Source organism: Orbicella franksi, chromosome 9 (assembly GCF_964199315.1).
Source record: "Orbicella franksi chromosome 9, jaOrbFran1.1, whole genome shotgun sequence".
NCBI lineage: Eukaryota > Metazoa > Cnidaria > Anthozoa > Scleractinia > Merulinidae > Orbicella > Orbicella franksi.
This window is the reverse complement of record NC_138153.1, coordinates 9,209,380-9,227,204: the sequence shown is the minus strand read 5'-3', so window position 1 is coordinate 9,227,204 and position 17,825 is coordinate 9,209,380. Positions and strand designations below refer to the sequence as shown.

Sequence of the window (17,825 nt, the reverse complement as noted above, 5' to 3'; positions counted from 1 at the left end):
AGCTCAACTCACAACCCGTTTCACAATGGTAAAAAGATACCGAACCGAGGCTTTAGCCTCACTTTGAATTTTGAGGCGATCAGGGGAGACTGGACCTAGTTGCGCAGTGACTGCGAGCATGTGATTTTTGTTGGAGGAGCATGAAAATTTGGTTCGAAAGAAGAGGAAAATCGCCCGTTTGCCCCATGGAATAGCCTTGCGATTTGGTCATTTGGAAAGAGAGATGCCAGATAAAAGTATATTTTTCTGATTACAGGGATTTGCAAAGGCAAGTGTGTTTTAATGACCTAATTTGCAAGAAACTTTCATGTAGTGTAGCGACGCGTGGTGTGTGAACCGCGCCATTCGTTAGTCAGGGCAGGGTCTTTCAATTCTGTTCTGATTATTACAGTTACTGCTGAAAAGGGACATTTATTAGTCACTTTGCTTTCTCTGCCACGTTTTTAAATATACTCCTCGATCCCTTCGCATAGAAACTTTTAATTTCCTTGTTGGGACGAGGTTTTGAGTCCCCTAAATGCTGTCGATTTGGTTCGTAACTTCAGTTTTTTTCTCTTAAAAATCTCAAACTGCCGGTTGTTATCCTTGGCTCCATATATTATTTCATTTCACGCTTGAAAAAAAATCATTTCATGCTGGAAAATAATTGATAAAGTGCTCATTTTGTGCGAAATTGGGTGTTTCGCTATGGGCAATTTATGGACAAAATTCCTTGTAAGCTTACATTTTGACCGGTGCATTCATCTAAGCCGTGTTTATACAAGAGGCTCGAAATTAGATATTATCCTAGTTGTAGCACTAAAAGACGAAAGCTCTTTTTTTCGAATGTGCAGCGAACAAGACAGCTGGTATCCATTAGCAACAAGAAAAGGTTACAGGACATTGAAGATGTTTTTCATCGATAATTACGCCGATTTTTTAACAATATTTTCCTATCATCTTGCTGAAACAGTCATAAAGTTAAAGAAATATCTGCTATGTTAGCTGACAAAGTGTAGTGTGTTTTTAGTTTAGTGTTGATTCTCATTTATTGTGAATTTGACTTCAAGCAATAACATCAAATTGAATCTAATTGTGTGAGGTAAAATGAGAGAAAACCTTGAAGTGCAAGGTTATTATCAGCTGTCCAGTTATGAGTCTCTTGACACCTGGTCAATTGAAGAGCAGATAATATCATTTAGTTGATACATCTCTAAAATTGATGGGCAAAATATATGTATTCCACATCTCTTAGTTGTGCATTTGAGGTAAATCTTCCATATTAGAATATCTGCAAACTAAAGGAATGGTTTTGCTACTACACTACATGCAATATTGTTCCAACAGACTGCAAGGATCATTTTCAGACTACCGTATTGTTTGCATTGAATTTTGGTTCCAAATGAACCTTTAGCTTTTATTGACATGTGTGGATGATAATGTTTTTGTCTCAGATTTTTATTAAAAAACGAATGAAAGAACAACAACTGTTAGCCAAAACTTGTAATGTAATTGATGTACAAGGGTGCTTTTCATTAAAAAAAAACACAAGATTGGATTCTTAAATCCATAAATGGATTTTGTGTTTCTTTACTTAACAGATTAATCCAAGATCACCCAGATCATGGTGCATCAAAGGAATGGAAGAATCCTTGCACATATTGATCCAAGTGATCTTGGATTCATCTTTGTAGCAAAGTAAGTCGAAATCCGATTTTTCCAGTCAAGAATCCAATCATGTATTTTTCCAAAGAAATGCACCCTAAAAACATGGGATAAGAACAACTGATGCAAAGAACTTGGCTACTGTGTTTGCTAGTACATGTATCAATTGAAGAAAAAAAAAGAGGGGGACGTATTCAGTTCATAGGCAACATGGATTTTTGATACCCATTTCATACCAATTTACAGATCAGTATGCTCTGTATTTGTTAGTTATTACCTTAATCATGTTGTATACTGTATGAGTTTTATAGTTCTTTTAACTTATGCGTAGCCTTGAACTCGGCTTGCCATTTATTCTGACTCAGTTTTAAAGTTGTTGTTTTTATTTCTTTCATTTCAGTAAGAGATGGTGACGGTGCCATCCCCTCAATGTGTTGGACGAGAATTTGTCCGGCAGTATTACACCCTCCTGAATCAAGAACCTGTACAGATTCACAGGTATAATAATATTATTGTTATAATAGTAATTGCACAAGGGTGTATAAGGTCCTTTTAGTGAGATTTTTTGAAGGAGAGGGTGATGAAATATATTTTTTGAGGAGCATTGCAATGATTATAAATGGCTGGTCTCAAATTTGAAAGCCATTTTGCGTCCAAGTAAGTTTTTGCTTTAGTTACTTTAAGGGGTGTTAGACATTGGCTGTACAACTAACAGCTACCTAAATGTACAAACATATGGTGGATGTTATTGCGCTTATTTAGCATGGTGGGATTACTCTTCAATTAGCCCTTTTGAAGTGTCTGTGAAGAGGATTTAGTTTAAGTTTTGAATGACTAGTAGACTTGTGTTAATTAAAAACAATAATTAGATTATGTGCTGTCAATTTCTATGCATGATAGTTGATTTGGGCTGCACCTTCGTTAAAGTATCACTCATTTGAAATCTCCAGCTCATAATCTAAAATGTTAAACATAATTACATGTACATATATACAGTGTTTGTATAAAGGATCATCTAAATCATTTTGTATCAGTGGTTATGGGAGGCAATGGAAATAACAAGTTACATCATATTTGAGGTTGCTCCTTCCTTGAAATTCTATCCCTACTTTCAGGGGCCCACTTCATGTACTTGTGGGAGGTCTTTACTTTAAGAAAAATTGGTACCCAAAGGGTACGTTTGTGAAATACCTCATTTGCATTAATGGACATGAGCCAATGACAACAGTGTGGGATACCACAGCAGGGCTGGAATAACAGTTGGTCATCGCACATTGTCCAACCAAATTTTGAATATGGCCGGCCAATTTCACAGTATGATCAGACACGATGTCCGAACATTTTATAAACACCAAGTTATTGTCCATCCATAAAATTTGGTTAGATACATTGTTAAAAGGCTTGATATTGCGACCAATACGGTTGCTACTGCGGCTGAAATTTTTATCTTTGGCGGCCAAAAATTCTGGTCGACAGCCGAAAATACATCTGCATTCAAAGGCTACCATAATGGCGACTACATTTCTCTGTGTTGATGATCAATAACGGTTATTTTCTCAGACATTATGTCCTTCCAGAACTACATAGTGAAAGACCTTTGCTTCTATAACATTCAACATAATAAAAGAATTCAACATTCAACATAAGAAAAGAAAGCAATCTATCCGTTTGCTTTGCTGTAAAGGATTCCCTCACATCAGAAAACTTGCAAATGGGTGCTCGTGTTTGAAATCGTCCTATAATGCATTGCAAACCCTTGAGCATTGAGTACGTCATGTATGCCTACCGATTTTGTCTCTTGAAATGCATGAATCCTTCACAGACATTACATTAGCTACGTATACAAAATTAGCAGCCAAAAGAGTCTTGGAAATTTTTTCTTTACAGACTTTAAGCATTGAGTCCTTATCTGAGTAAAATTCCTGCTTGATTGTTATCACTTAGTTGCCAAATGGCAACTCAAGATTTTTTTTTAATTTTAGGCCCTTGCCTCTGACAGTTTGAGCCATATCCAGGAGCCCATTTTGGGCTTACAACAACAACAACAATCTTTATTTCGTGCCCAGAAAAATTTTACAATAAAAATAAATACATGCAATGTAAAAAAATAACAATGAAAAACAGAGCACAGCCACTTAGAAATAGCCAAGGCTAATCGAGTGGCTGGGCCAAGCAGAAAAAATATTGCAGTAAAGTTACAGAATATATGAAAAAAAAAAAAAAACAGGACACGATTTCATTCACACACACACACACAGACACAAACACACATACAGAGAACGGAAAAGCCATATCATAAAGCAGAAGTGTTTATCTTGTACTTGCCAAATAAAATACTCTTCAGAAATCACCCTATTATGCACTACGTGCATTGCGATATGCTGTTAGCACTTCATGTTTGTACCCTTGAGTCAACTTTGGTCAGGAGCCCATCACTAGGAGCCTGCAACTCCCATACTAAGCCTATGTCATGGTATTTTTACAGAACGGTCTATTTTTAGGTTTCTTTTCCCACAAGAAAGGTCAGTTCCGGTCTATATGAGCACAAATCAGTAAGGAGAAAAATGGCGGCCTCAGGTGGACATGTCGACCTAATCTTTTGGTGAAACTATAAAGTCCATGCTTGTGATCGGTCACTGAGGTTCCTGGGGGGGGGGGGGGGGGGGGGCTGAATTCGTGGTAAATTCAAAATAAAAATAGATGGGTCTGTGAAACCGCCGGGACAGGAATAATTGGGGTAGTTGTACACTCCTAGTGATGGGCTCCTGCTTTAAAGGCACACAGTCAGCTGGTGCATATGCACATTAGATACCATTTCATAGCTAATTTGCCTATCAAATAGACACGATCCATACTGTTTTTAACCAAATGTGATAAAAATAATATCAAAGGATTGAGGAAAAGCACACTCAAAAACAGGTTTTTCAGTGAACGATTGAAAATCAAGAAAAACACTGCAAAGATTGAAGCGGATTTCTAGATGTACTTTGATTTCAGGTTGAGGTGAACTTTTTTCAAAGTGAGAAAACAAGTGTCCAGGTCAGTGCAGTCCTAAAGCTGACTGTGTCCCTTTAAATGCAGTTAAATGCAATTTAACGGAGTTAACAACAAAGAGCGCCAGTGTTGTCTGGAGTCAGCGGCGTTTCATACATGGGCATGTGCCAGATCCCATGTGCTCTTTGACTGAAGTGTGTTTAGCGTTACAGGCGCTAGCGTGTTATTTGCGTGGCAGTTCATGGGACCTCATCTTCAAGGCTTCCTCCCTCCCCCCCATTTCCCTCCCTCTTTTCCACTGTTCACACAGTGTGACGGGTGCCTGCTCTCCCTTCTGCGTGGGGGCTCATGGCTGGCTTGCCAGGATTTGCCAGCCATGGGAGCAGTCTCCATCTAGGAGCTGGCTGCCAATAGTGGAAGCTCCTGGATATCACAGGCACCCAGCCTCCATTTTGCGATGCAGTTGTTAATGGTAAAATTCAGTAGGAAACTAGGTTTTCTTGAAGAACATATAATCAGGAGATAACCAGGAGAGATCCATGCAGTCATCTTGTAGACTAAGTCATATAATCATCATAAATGATAAATAAATCAAATTTAAACGCAGTGTTGAACGATTTGTATTGAAAATCTTTACAGTATGCCAATAAATTTTATTATGCTAATTAATTATGCTAATCAATTATGCAAATTAGTGTCCGGTCAAATTGATAAGATATCCGACCAAAATGAAGATTTGAAAGGACACATGTCCTGTTAAAGAAGAAAAATTATTTCCAGCACTGCACAGGTATCCCACACAAAAAACCTTGTGGTAGTATCTGACCAGTGCACTGAAGATCCTAGGTTTAGAAATGTTTTTGTTTTTTAACCACGCGGCCATGGGCCGAGCGCGGTTCATGTTCTACCCTTGGTTTATTTTTTTTTATTTTTTTTTTTGTTGGAGGCCAGACGCAGATCTCCACTCGGCCAACTTTGAATTACGCAACCTGTAATGTTTACTCGCCAAACCTTGTTTCCTCAGGGTCAACAGAAATCTCAGATTACAAAATCACACCGAACCTACACGTTGCAAAAAAATCTCTTCAAAACCCTGACATCGAAGCGATGTATCACTTTAGCGTTAATAGCTACCACACATCGGCAGAAGGTAAATCTATTCCTTAACAATCCAGCTTTATCGTGCTAAAATTTCAGCGAAATCGAACAAAACCAGAATTAATTAGAATTTTTTTGTGACCTCACTCCCCAGACTTGACTTAACAAAGGGAGCAACGGTCGCCCATAGCAACCGAAAAACACGAACATAACAAAGCCGATGTTTCGGCCAAAAAACTCCAGAATTATCGCCTGAGAGCTTAAACTTGAATGGGGACATCTTTTTCGAACTTTTTTCAACTCATTTAGACGAAAGAATGGCCTCGGCAGGCTACAAAAATGACCAAGAGGAAAAACAGAACAAGACAGCAGAACAAACCGATAATATTTCACCGCGTGGCTTTCGCACGAAAACGAAAATACAGCTTACTCCTGGATAAATTCAGCCTTAGAAGCCACCAACTGGTCCCATATTACTTTCTGTATCCTTACAAATGTCCTGACTTCCATCTCCGAAAGATTTTGCCCCAATTTTGAGCAAATAAACATTTCGCCGACAGCGACCACCGTTACGGTGGCTTGCATACTAAATTGGCTAACTTGACAAATTCTCCCGAAGGGGGAGGATGTGACGAAAAGAGCTGAAAACTGGTCTGTAATTGGCTAATGATGAGATCATCCCACTGTCCAAATTTGGTGAGAATCGAAAGTAACGCCAATTTCCTGTCACGTTTTCAATCTGTAGCCACTGGAGTGACCAAAATCGATACATCGGTCGGGATAGAGTTTCATTATTAAATTACGTGACTACTTTGCTAGCCCTTTACTCGTGGAAAACACCAATCAAATTTAATCATGTCTTTAAAGAAAGAAAGCTGTTGTTAATAGTGTTATTATCGTGTGGTTCATATCGTTCATGACCATACATATCCCGAAGAAAGTTCTAGATTAGGACCATTACGTCATCGGAGATCTGTCAACGGCTACCACTGATGGTGCAATAATACAGTTTGTGTTGATCAAGTGATGTGATGTCTACAGTAAGAAAAGAATCATCAATGACTGCTTTGAAATGTGCACTACATTCCGACGGTAGTGCTAAGCAAACAGTTAAATTTTAAAAGCGCGGTTATAAGATCTAAAAGATCTTCTTGTTCTCCTTTGCTTGGCAACAACAGATGTAGAGCTGCATGTAGAGCTCCATGTACAGCTGTTGTTGTTGTTATGACAGCTGTATCAACTGATATTCTTGGTTATTTGCAGGTTTTACACAAAACAATCCTGGTTTCTCCATGGGAGGGCAGAGAATGGCCCTACTGAACCCCCTGTGATTGGTCAAGAGGTAAGAAGATTTCCCACGCTGCAAAATGTAGTTAAGAAATAGAAGACATGTGCTGTGTTCCTATCGAGTTATAGCAACACAAGTGGAAGTTTGGGAGAATGAGAAGTGCTGAAGGAATGAGCCGACAGGCGAGTGTTTCCACAGTTTTGAGAGTTCTCCTAGACGTCCATGAGTGTTTCCATGGGCGTTCAGTAAAAATTTCCAGGCTGAGGTTCGAAAATTTCTTGGTGTCAAATGGATCGCAATGGGTCTGAACGGTCCTCATTCCATTCCACTCACAAAACTCGTTTAAAATGGAGGATGCTGGATCACTGTTACTCGTATTAGAGCTAGATGACGATTTTGATGGTGATATCATTAATCAATGATAGTATGAGCTGTTTCATGTGTAGTAATTTAACCAGTATAATGGGTTATTTTGGGCAGACTGTTCCCAGATATTTGCCATATGAGTTCAAACATCAGTTTTGAATGACGAAAAGAATGTTCCAAATTCTCTCGGGAAATACATGTAAGTTGTCTTTAAGAGTGGTTAACAGCCAAAACCTACACTTGGCTTGCAAAGCAGCTACAGACCTGTTGTAACTGCACATGGATGTACGAGTAACACCGATAGATCCGCTGTTAACAATCCATAAAAGCTGCACTGATAAGTGTTTCCCCCCCTGTTGTACATGGAAAATACAGACCATCGAGGTACTGGGATTTAGAATGGGTCAGAATGGTCAAATGGAACGGTCCATTTCAATCAGACCAGTCCAACCAAGAAAAGTGATCCACCTCAGGGTGGACCGATTTTTTTGAAACTTTTCTGGTTGGAGCGACCCAATCCATTCAATTTTAGACCAAAATTTCCACAAATCTTGGTTGAATGGATCGCGCCCTATTCCTCAATAGAAACACAGAGAACATGTGTTTTTGTTTTGTTAAGAAAATTTTGCAATGAAAAAAGAAAACAACTGGTTTACTTTGATCATCAGAATATAAATTCTCTTTGCTCGCACCATCATTACTTCAACAACTCATGCTAGTTCTGTTTCTCTATCGAGTTAAAGAAACACCATTTTAAACCAATCATTGCACATATTTTCTTTGGGCTATTTTGTAATTGGTTTTTGTAAGCTGCCCCTGGCATTTTTTAAGGCGATTTTGAAGAGGGAGGAAAGTAATGTTTTATAAGCACACCCAGTGTACATTACAAGTACAGTGGAGTAAACATTGGAGCTCAGCAAGAAACAAGAAAACTGTATGTCGTGATACTATGACCAAGGTTATTGCATCATGTTGTTGACCAAGACACTTTACTCTCTCAGTGCCTCTCTCCACCCAGATGTATAGATGGGTACTAGCAAATTTCAGTGTAGAAGGGTGGAGAATAAACCCTGTGATGGACAGACATCCCATTCAGGGGGGAGTAGAAATACTTCTAGTTTCTTAGATGTTAAAAAAACAACACTCTGGCACCCTACCATTACCTTTCTTCCCATTTGGGGTTACAATCAAAGCTGGGCCATACTGATAAGAAGATAACTAACTGATATCTTGACTTGTATTTCACAGACTGTGTTTTAGTAAGTGCTGACGTTAGTTTTCACTCTAAGGCCAAGAACCCTAATGAACCTTACGATGACACCAGATTAATATGAAAGCTTTTTTTACCCTTGTCAAAAGTTGCAATAGAAACATGCTCTAATTGGGTGTCAAACATGGCATGATTGGTCATCAAACATTTGAAGTTTAGCAGACCGTAACACGAACTTTTCACGCTAAATGTTCAGCACACGAAATGGCAGAAAGATCGGACATTGAAGACTTCTTCAGAGAAATTGACCCTAACCTGTGTCAATATGCATACGCCTTTCACGAAAATTGGTTTTACTTCTAGTACTTTTATAGTATTTGTTGATGGTGAACATTTTGAGTTTTCAAAGTGAAAAGTTTTGAGTGAACATTTTCGCATTATGGTCGGATAAACTCTAAATGTTTGATAACGAATCATGCCATGTTTGACATCCAATTAGAGCATGTTTCAGCATCACGTGTTCACGCTTAGATGCAAGTGACAGTAAAGGCCTTAACTAGAGGCAAAAACAATTAAGGCCTTTGAATTGAAATAGAAAAACATAAATACTTAGTTCTCAAAAGAAAGTGAAAGTTTTTAGTGACAGATTATTATAAATGTTAATTCTCAATACACCTGGGGCATGAAACTCCTGAACTTTACCTGGTACTTGTAACCTTCTGCATTCTGTATGTTCTTTGAGTGAACCGTCTGTTTACAGTGAGTATTTTCCCCACAGGCAATCTACACCAAGATCAAAGAACTCAATTTTCATGACTGCCACACGAAGATCAGACAAGTAGACAGTCACTCCACTGTTGGTGGAGGAGTGGTAGTGCAGGTAAATACATACAGTACATGTCTATGTAAATAGAATTCACACTGAATCTGGATTCTGATGTGTCAAAAGAATGAATTCAAAATATTCTGTAATCTCGTTACAGATCTCTAGGGAAAAAATATGGTAACAAAGCTAACTGAATTTTTCCCAAGCTCAATAGTTAATAAGTTGATAAGTGCAATTGTATGAGGCTCGAGTTGTTTGAAAGATGGATAAAGTTATCCATGGAATAAAACTCTATCCTGTAGATAAGTGTGGACAGAACTTTACCATGCTTTCCACTACAGTGGATAGTGATTTATCCACCTGGCAATAGCCTTATTCACCTTTTGAACAACCCGGGCCAGTAAGCTAAATTTTGTTGTGTCAGGACAGTTGTTAAACATTTTGCAACAGGTCTACAATGTACATCTCATCCAAAAACTGTTGTGATTCTTCTAATTCATAATTTCAGCTGTCCTAAGATCAAAAGGGTTTTGTAAGAAGAAAATTCTATATTTTTGTCGGGTTCCTTTTGTTTCAGGTGTCTGGTGAACTATCCAATAATGGACAGCCCATGAGGAGGTTTATGCAGACCTTTGTCTTGGCTCCTGGCGAGGTAGTTACTAATCTCTGTTGACTTTCAATTTCAATGACCACAATTTACCAAGGGTGTGTGAACCATGGTTCCAGTTATTGTTACATTGTAAGCTGCTACCAGTGCTAAGTTTATTAATGCGATATTCTTGTTAATTAGGGTCCAAGAAAGTATTACGTTCATAATGACATATTCCGTTATCAAGATGAAGTGTTTTCAGAGGAGACAAGTGACGAGCCAGCTGATGGGACTGTTGGTAAGGAGATGCCATCAGTTTATAATAAATTTATTATTACTACCTTTTGTTTAATCACAAAGCATATACAAGGTAGTTATGAAAGAACAAGAGAAGCATAGACAAAAGCAGTACATTTAGCCACACATTCACATATTTTTCTCCATTTAACTTGATTGCTTCTGTCACCTCTTGAGTACTGTAACAGAGGAAAGCACATCAAGGCTCTTGTGCATACTTTTGCAACACTTGATTTAATTTCTTGCACCTTTGTTTTGGCTTGAGAAAACTGGCTTATACTTTTTTTAACCTTTCTTTTGTAGATTCTGAAGGTGAAGAGGAACTTTCCCAGCAAGTGCCAGTAAACAACAGTGTCAGCAGCTATGACCAGTCTAACGAGGAGCAACACATTGCTCCAGACAGTGCCAGTGATAATCTGTATTATGCAGATCAGGGACAAACTAATGGGTGATTACTTATGTTGTGTTTGAATTCTAGAGCGAGAAAAACTTACATCAAGAAGTCAGAGAATTCAAAGTTTCATAGTTTACATGTCATGCTACTGAAAAGGTAAAAGGGTTAAGTCTGTATACGAGCCAAGTGGCCCATCAGGCCGGAGCTTATCCCGGTTTCTGTAGCATGAAGCAACTAGGAGTATTTCTACTACCCCCTGGATGGGATGCTAGTCCATGGGAGACATGGTGGCCTCATGGTTAGTGTCCTCGTCTCCAGATCGAGCGGTCCGGGTTCAAGCCCTGGCCGCTGGGACATTGTTTTTTTTTTTTTTTAATTTATTTACTCTGCTGGGGACATTGTGTTACATACTTGGGCAAGACACTTTACTCTCACAGTACCTCTCTCTACCCAGGTGTATAAATGGGTACTGGCAAACTTAGTGCTGGGGGGTAATTATATCTACAGTCTGGATATTTAATAACAATTGTTCAGAAGTGCAATTTTGATACATATGTTAAGACATCACTCAGTGAAATCTGCCTCTACCCCATTACTATGCCCACCCAGTTAATAAAGCTCAATTTTCATAGCTTTTTGTGACGTTATTAATGGGGCTCCACTGTAATGTCTTGTGGGAGGCGCGGTGGCCTCATGGTTAGTGCGTTCGTCTCCAGATCGTGCGGTCCGGGTTCGAGCCCTGGTCGGGGACATTGTGTTGTGTTCTTGGGAAGACACTTTACTCTCACAGTGCCTCTCTCCACCCAGGTGTATAAATGGGTACCGGCGAACTTAATATTGGGGGTAACCCTGCGATGAACTAGCATCCCATCCAGGGGGGAGTAGAAATACTCCTAGTCGCTTCATGCTACAGAAACTGGGATAAGCTCCGGCCTGATGGGCCACTTGGCTTGCATGCAGACTTTACCTTTACCTTACTGTAATGTCTATCCTGCTATTTATATGTTGTAGTCCTGGAAGTTTGATGAACCAAGAGGCACTGGTCGATGAAGATGATGGCAATGAAGAAGAATCACTAGAACTGCAAGAAGTCGTCATTGACAAGCAGCCACAGGTAATGTGGCTAGTATTTTAATCTTGCTTAATGTAATTGAAATAAGTCAACCCTGAAATAATGCTGGTCATTCTAGTAACTCTTTTTAAGGGCTCAGGTGTCTGGTCATGTTTGAATGCTGAGAATGCTTTCAAGAACATTTTCCAACACTTGAAAGTAGTACGCTTTTTTTGGAAAGCTCAAACCACTCATTTCAATAGAGAATCCTCCAAAGTGTTTGTTCAGCAAAATTTTTTTTCCAGGAAATAATCCTGGAGGGCTATTAATTACATGTATACAACAAAAGGTTGCAACTTTAAAAATTAAAGTTGATAGCTACATGTATTTTGTGAAATGAGTCAAATGTCCAAATTTAATATTATATTGTTCACATCATTCTGACTATGATTGCTTCAGATTCCTCATCATGAATCTGCCAAAGAAATACAAGTCACTCAACCAGTGGAGGAGGAGGAAGCTGTTTCTCCACTTACTGATGGACAACCTGCTGAGGCTCCTTATGAAGAAGAGCAGGAAGATGTCGAAGAGGAGGAGGAGCCTGAAGAGCCAGGGCCTGAACTAGAGGCACCTTTAGAGGATGTCTCTGGTGAGCCTGTTGAATCAGGTACCACACTTAAAGCTTTTTTCTTACCATTCAAGGGCGCCCTGATGCCCTCACTGTAAACAACAGTTATATCAGTCTTTCTTGCTGGACCAAACATCAGCCTCTTAATTCATATGATGTGGTTTTCTGTGTTGCTTTAGATTGAGTTTACCTAGTAAATAAAGTTGTGCAATTTTCTTGCAGTACCAGAGAAGCCAAAGACCTGGGCTGCCCTTGCTGCATCTCGTGCACCATCAGGTCAATCTAACTCTGCTCCAGCTACAAACTCACGCCCTGTGAGACAGACACAACAGGTGAGTGTTACATGGAGAATTTGTCTGTGGTGGGAGGCTTACATGTACCTTTCAAACCTGCGCGAGAGAACTTTTCTCTTTTCAATGGCTGCAGAACATAGGCAAAATTTGGAAAGGTATACAAACGTAGGCTGTTCACAGCCCTTTATTTCCCTTATTTTTATTGAACGCACAGATTGAATCACGAGAGAACTAGACTTCAGCGTAAAATGGGATACTTCACAGGGTAGGGGGTGGGGAATGAGCGGAATATTTGTTTAGCTTGTGTCACTCACCTCCCCAGCCCCACCCCTCGTTCTTCGAGCTTGTAATCACTTCATTCGCTTTTTCTTTTGAATGCGTTGCAAAATAAAGAGGCTGCGAACAGTCTAATACAAACTATCACACACAGAAACAAAACAAAGCAAAATAAACACTTGGGTACTTGTTTACTGCATTTGTTTTAAATTACTTTATTTGCTCTTTGTCTCCAGTCTCCTGCTCAGGCTGTCTTACCACCACCACCTAGACCCCAGGCTGCCCCAGCCCGCCCCTCCAAGGAAACCCGTGGAGGAATGAGCAGTAGAGAGGCAAGACTGACGGCACGGAATGCACCTGATAATCATCAGGTGTTTATTGGTAATTTGCCTCCTGGAGTCAAGGATGATGAAGTGCGAAATGTGTTTTGTAGTAAGTAACATTAGAAAATGCTTTGCAGTAAAAACAAAAAGTAGAGTTTATTAATTCTGATGTTGTCCTTTTTGTCATTTGCTGCTTTTCAGAGTATGGAACAATACTGGAAATCAGGCTCAATCCCAAGGTAGGAAGTTCTGTTATATTTCAGCTTTATTTTTTTCCCCTTCATTGTGAATATCAGCTCATTCAATTTTCGTATTCTCGATATTGGACTGGAACTAGCTTGCAATGGAGGTTCATGCGGGGGAATATCATTAACCCTTTGAATACCAAACTTTCGCCAAAAAATACCGTTTTTAACCGTTTAGTCAGGTTTTTTAGCTGCCATGACGCTAAATAAGCCTAACTTTTGCTAAAAAAAGCTTTTTTTTTTCACTAAAAGGAGAGATTTTTCGAGTATTAGGTACAAAATTGGGCAAAACTTCAATTACGGGCATGCGCATAAGCCAAAATTTGGACTCCTTTTTTTTTTTTTTTTTTGCCATTAACCGTTCTCAATTTCGTTTGTTGGTCCTTTCCTTTCTGTTTTTCTCGGCCCTTTTACACTGGCTACCTTTTGCATTGTATGTTCTTTCTGGCTGCAGTGAAAAGTTGGATGTTAATTAAGGGCGAAGCCTAGAAATGGACCTTGATCAATCATAGCCGTTGTGGACCATTTTACCACCGTTTTTGCACCAAAACTGATAACGTTGTTTTTCGATTTGCGACGTCGGAATGTCGTCGATATCTAAACCTGACCATTGGAAAGGGCTAGCCTAGCACTACTATCTGCTTATCAAGAATATCTGATGACATTTAAATTGATGACGTGACAAGTGGTAGCACGACCATTAATTACGCATATAGGCGTAGTTGGTATTCAAAGGGTTGAGAAGAGATCAATACCATTTGCATTTGAAAAGACTCTCTGCATTAGCCTCAGTTGCAAGCTAGTTCCAGTCCAAAAGCGAGAATATGAATATGGTCAGTCTATCAAAGGTCAGGAGCTCTTTTGTGGCCGTACTGGCAGGCCTATGACACCATGACTTGCATTTATCAACATGTGTCTTAGTTTCTGAAGCATGAAGCAACTGTTTGCACAGATGTAACTTCCTTTTGATGACATTACCTTTAAAATTCTTTTTCTTTTTTTCTTTTTTTGGTTTTCATCAGAACTTTGGATTTGTGATCTTTAACAGCTCTGACCCAGTGGAACAAATTCTAAACAACAGAGTGAGTATAAATATTTAAATCCTGAAAACAAAAATATGAGCGATAATGGAACAATTGCGGAAGTATACCTTGCTAAGCTTAAGCTGAAAGTGTCCCCAATTAGTAGAGGGCTGAAGACAGTCCAAAAGCATCTTGTAAATGTATCCTATAGTTGATGATTTTCCATATTCTCGCCACCTTTCTGCTTGACAGTGTATTGCTATTGTGAGGAGAAGCTAGATGATTGATCACTGTTATCCATGGGCAATACAAAGCTGCCACGGTGCAAAGAAAAAAAACACATTTTCGGGAGAACTATGATTTACTAGTCCCAAAACTATTCTCACTAGCGCCCGAAAAGTTCATCTCTTACGGTACTTCTGTCACGTGATTTTCCTGAAAAATTTTCTGACGGAAATCACTAGTCCGATTAGAAAATTTACAAGACTTCTTTTTGCACGCTGTGCTGCCCGTATCAAGGGACTCCTAAGATAAGAAAACAAGGACTTACTGAGATTTCCTTTATGTCAAAATATAGTGGTAGAGGGAGTGGAAGAATGGTAAAACCAACGAACATCAAAGTTTTACACGACAATTTTCTGTATTTAAGTCCACTACTATTCATTTCATTTTAAGCCAATCAAAATTGGTGACCATGAAATCAACATTGAAGAGAAGAAGCCTAGCGGAGCAGTCGGCCGCGGTGGAGGTGGAAATCGTCGAGGTGGTGGTGGTGGCGGAGGTGCGCGTGGAAACGCGCGTGGGGGTGGCAGTGGAGGCGGTGGACAAGCTGGCCGAGGAGGCGCTGGAGGATCTCGGGCGGGTAACCGCGGAGGATTTGGAGCGAATACTGGCAATGCAAACGCAGGGTCTGGATCTAGCGGGCGATCGGGCGGGCGTCGGGACAGCGGGGGTCGTGGCGGGAAATACAAGTAGTATGGTGCGACGTTGAGAGAAGTAGCATAAATTATTCCCAAGGAAAACAAAAGACAAAAGCAAGCAGACAGCCATGGTGGCGTTTTTGTTTTTTTTTCCTTTTCACTTCCTAGAAAGCTTTTATGTCGTTTTCATGTATAATGTGTTGTCGGCCGAACAACATGGCGGGCTGGTTTGCATTTTGTCTGCTGGCGGATAACGTTGAAGATTGTTGTAGTAGTTGTAATTATAGTCATACAGTGTCGCGGTGTGCTCGTCGTGTTAGAGAGTTTTATCGTTACTAAATAATAAGCCACTTACGTTTATTTTTTCAAGGCAAGTGGAAAAGCCAGGCTTTTACACCACCGAGCCGCAATGCCGCCATGGTTTTGCCCATCCTCCATCGCTCTTTCAACACAGGCGAACTTTATACGAAGTGAAATTTCAGATTTAAAAATAATTGTGACCTTTTTTTAGTATAGAGACCGTCCAAAGTTATATGGAAATGCGACGTTTGCAGTATTTATATTGGATACCACTATTACGAATCACCAAGGAATAAAAAGAAGCCTGCAATATTGTAACTGGTGCTGTTGTTAGTATTCTTAGCCGAAAACGCCAGAAGCGACAGAGCCTGAGCCCGCGGTCCGCCATTTTGATTTCACGCGGTTCGCGTAGACCTTGAGGAGGCCTTGAAAAATTGCCTTCAAATCCTTGTCGAGTCCTTGAAATTTTGTCGTTGAAAAGTCTTGTAAGTTTGTAGTTTTCTACTTGAACAGCCCTTGAATTTTTATAAGCAGTCCTTGAGTTTTGTTGGCAAGTCCTTGAGTACTTGAGACCAAGGATAAAAAGCAAATTTGACATAAATTGTAATTGAAGATACACTTTTGCAGTCTCAAAAAATTTATTTTCATGATACAGGAATTAAGTGATTTTAATGGCAGTCACCTAACAGTATAAGTAATCTGCCCTCAGTGGAGAACTATACATAACAAGGACCTGAACCATGATTAACACTCGTCTCCGGTTTGCTTGCGCTTAGTTCCCCTCGGATTTGCTTGGGATTAACCTCCATTTTGCGGTTTGGGCGACACTGAGTTATTTATTTATAATTATTTGTGGGCAATCTAACCCTCAAGCCCCACATTTGTACATTTTATAATTCAGTTTAGAGAAAAAAAAAATCGTGCGAGGTGCCAGACTGCCTGGTACCAAGTTCCTTAGCTCGCGCTCTTCACTTGCTCGCCACAAAAGTGTGAAACGCGTGACGTGGAGGCTTGGTGGCAGAGGTTTGAGATTGCGGACGGGAACTTGACAGTGTTTTGTCGCTTTTATATGCAATAAGCGACACAATCGGGCAGGATGCAATGAACGTGGGAAATTTTGACGCAAAAGGAGATTTTTATGGGAAAAAAATGAAAGATTTCCACGCATCAACATGGATTTCCTTTGGGTTATAGCATGTGAACGTAGACCAATTTCCGGTTGTCTTTCGATTTGTATGGAAAATCAGTAGACGGAGATAAAGTTAATTGTTTATTTTAACGTCTAGAGTCACACGAAGCAAAATTTTATTTGGGGATGAAATCTTACAAGATGCTATAGCCCTAACATCTTCAGTTGGATTTTTCAACGGGTCGACTTGAATTGAGCGCGATGCCCAACGAGTTTGTTGTGAAACTCTAGAACTCTCTGAAGGGTCTTGGCCGAGACAAAACGCCGCGTCATACTTGCCACGAACTGAACTATTTTCCACAAGTATTTGACAATACTTTTATGGGATAAAATATTAGTCTCGATATCTTTTTAATCTTCTTTTTGCTAAGAGAAAACAGAAGCCGTGGATGAGGGAGCTCTCTTAGCCAAAATCCAGACGACGATCGAATAGTATCCCATGATGTAATTTGCTACGTACGTGACGCAACATCGAAGTTATCATGGATTTCAGCGTGGAATAACGTGGTTTTCTCCGCGTCTATTTCTTATTTTTATTGCAGTAAAAGGTTAGAAAAGTGCATTATTTAAATCTTTGACGCGATTATAATGATTTGCAAATGTTTAAGAGCGCGGCCTTATTATAGTATTCTTGTCATTGATCGTGTTATGTGACTATTCGCATCACAAAGTGTTCGTTGACCCGTAACAAGGTCGTGAATATTCGCTTTTCTTTGCACAGTATGTTGATGTCGTCGATTTTTGGGCATCACGCCACAAAATATAGACATAATGATGGTTTTTGGCAAAGAAGTACCGAGGAGTACCCACATTTTTAAGACCTTTCAAGCGATCGAACTGGACTGAAATTTCGTAACATACCAGTGCAATTA

The 17,825-nt window shown here is 39.7% G+C and overlaps 1 protein-coding gene across 1 annotated transcript; it reads left to right on the top strand.

The window, feature by feature from the left end:
- Positions 1–130: 130 nt before the first annotated feature.
- LOC145498106 (ras GTPase-activating protein-binding protein 1-like) lies at positions 131–16,082 on the top strand. The gene is made up of 14 exons (XM_081477983.1): positions 131–268; positions 2,045–2,142; positions 7,000–7,078; positions 9,379–9,480; positions 10,004–10,078; positions 10,217–10,313; positions 10,616–10,760; positions 11,718–11,820; positions 12,217–12,424; positions 12,608–12,717; positions 13,191–13,386; positions 13,479–13,516; positions 14,545–14,604; positions 15,220–16,082. Exons 2-14 carry the CDS (start codon positions 2,051–2,053, stop codon positions 15,517–15,519), a joined length of 1,605 nt encoding a protein of 534 aa, XP_081334109.1. The 5' UTR covers positions 131–268; positions 2,045–2,050; the 3' UTR covers positions 15,520–16,082.
- Positions 16,083–17,825: the final 1,743 nt, after the last annotated feature.

Bases quoted from the DNA above. Each gene is read 5' to 3' on its own strand.
- LOC145498106 (XM_081477983.1), top strand. From the start codon at position 2,051: ATGGTGACGGTGCCATCCCCTCAATGTGTTGGACGAGAATTTGTCCGG. The intron at 11,821-12,216 runs GTAATGTGGCTA...TGATTGCTTCAG, and splicing joins TCATTGACAAGCAGCCACAG to ATTCCTCATCATGAATCTGC. The intron at 14,605-15,219 runs GTGAGTATAAAT...TTTCATTTTAAG, and splicing joins AACAAATTCTAAACAACAGA to CCAATCAAAATTGGTGACCA.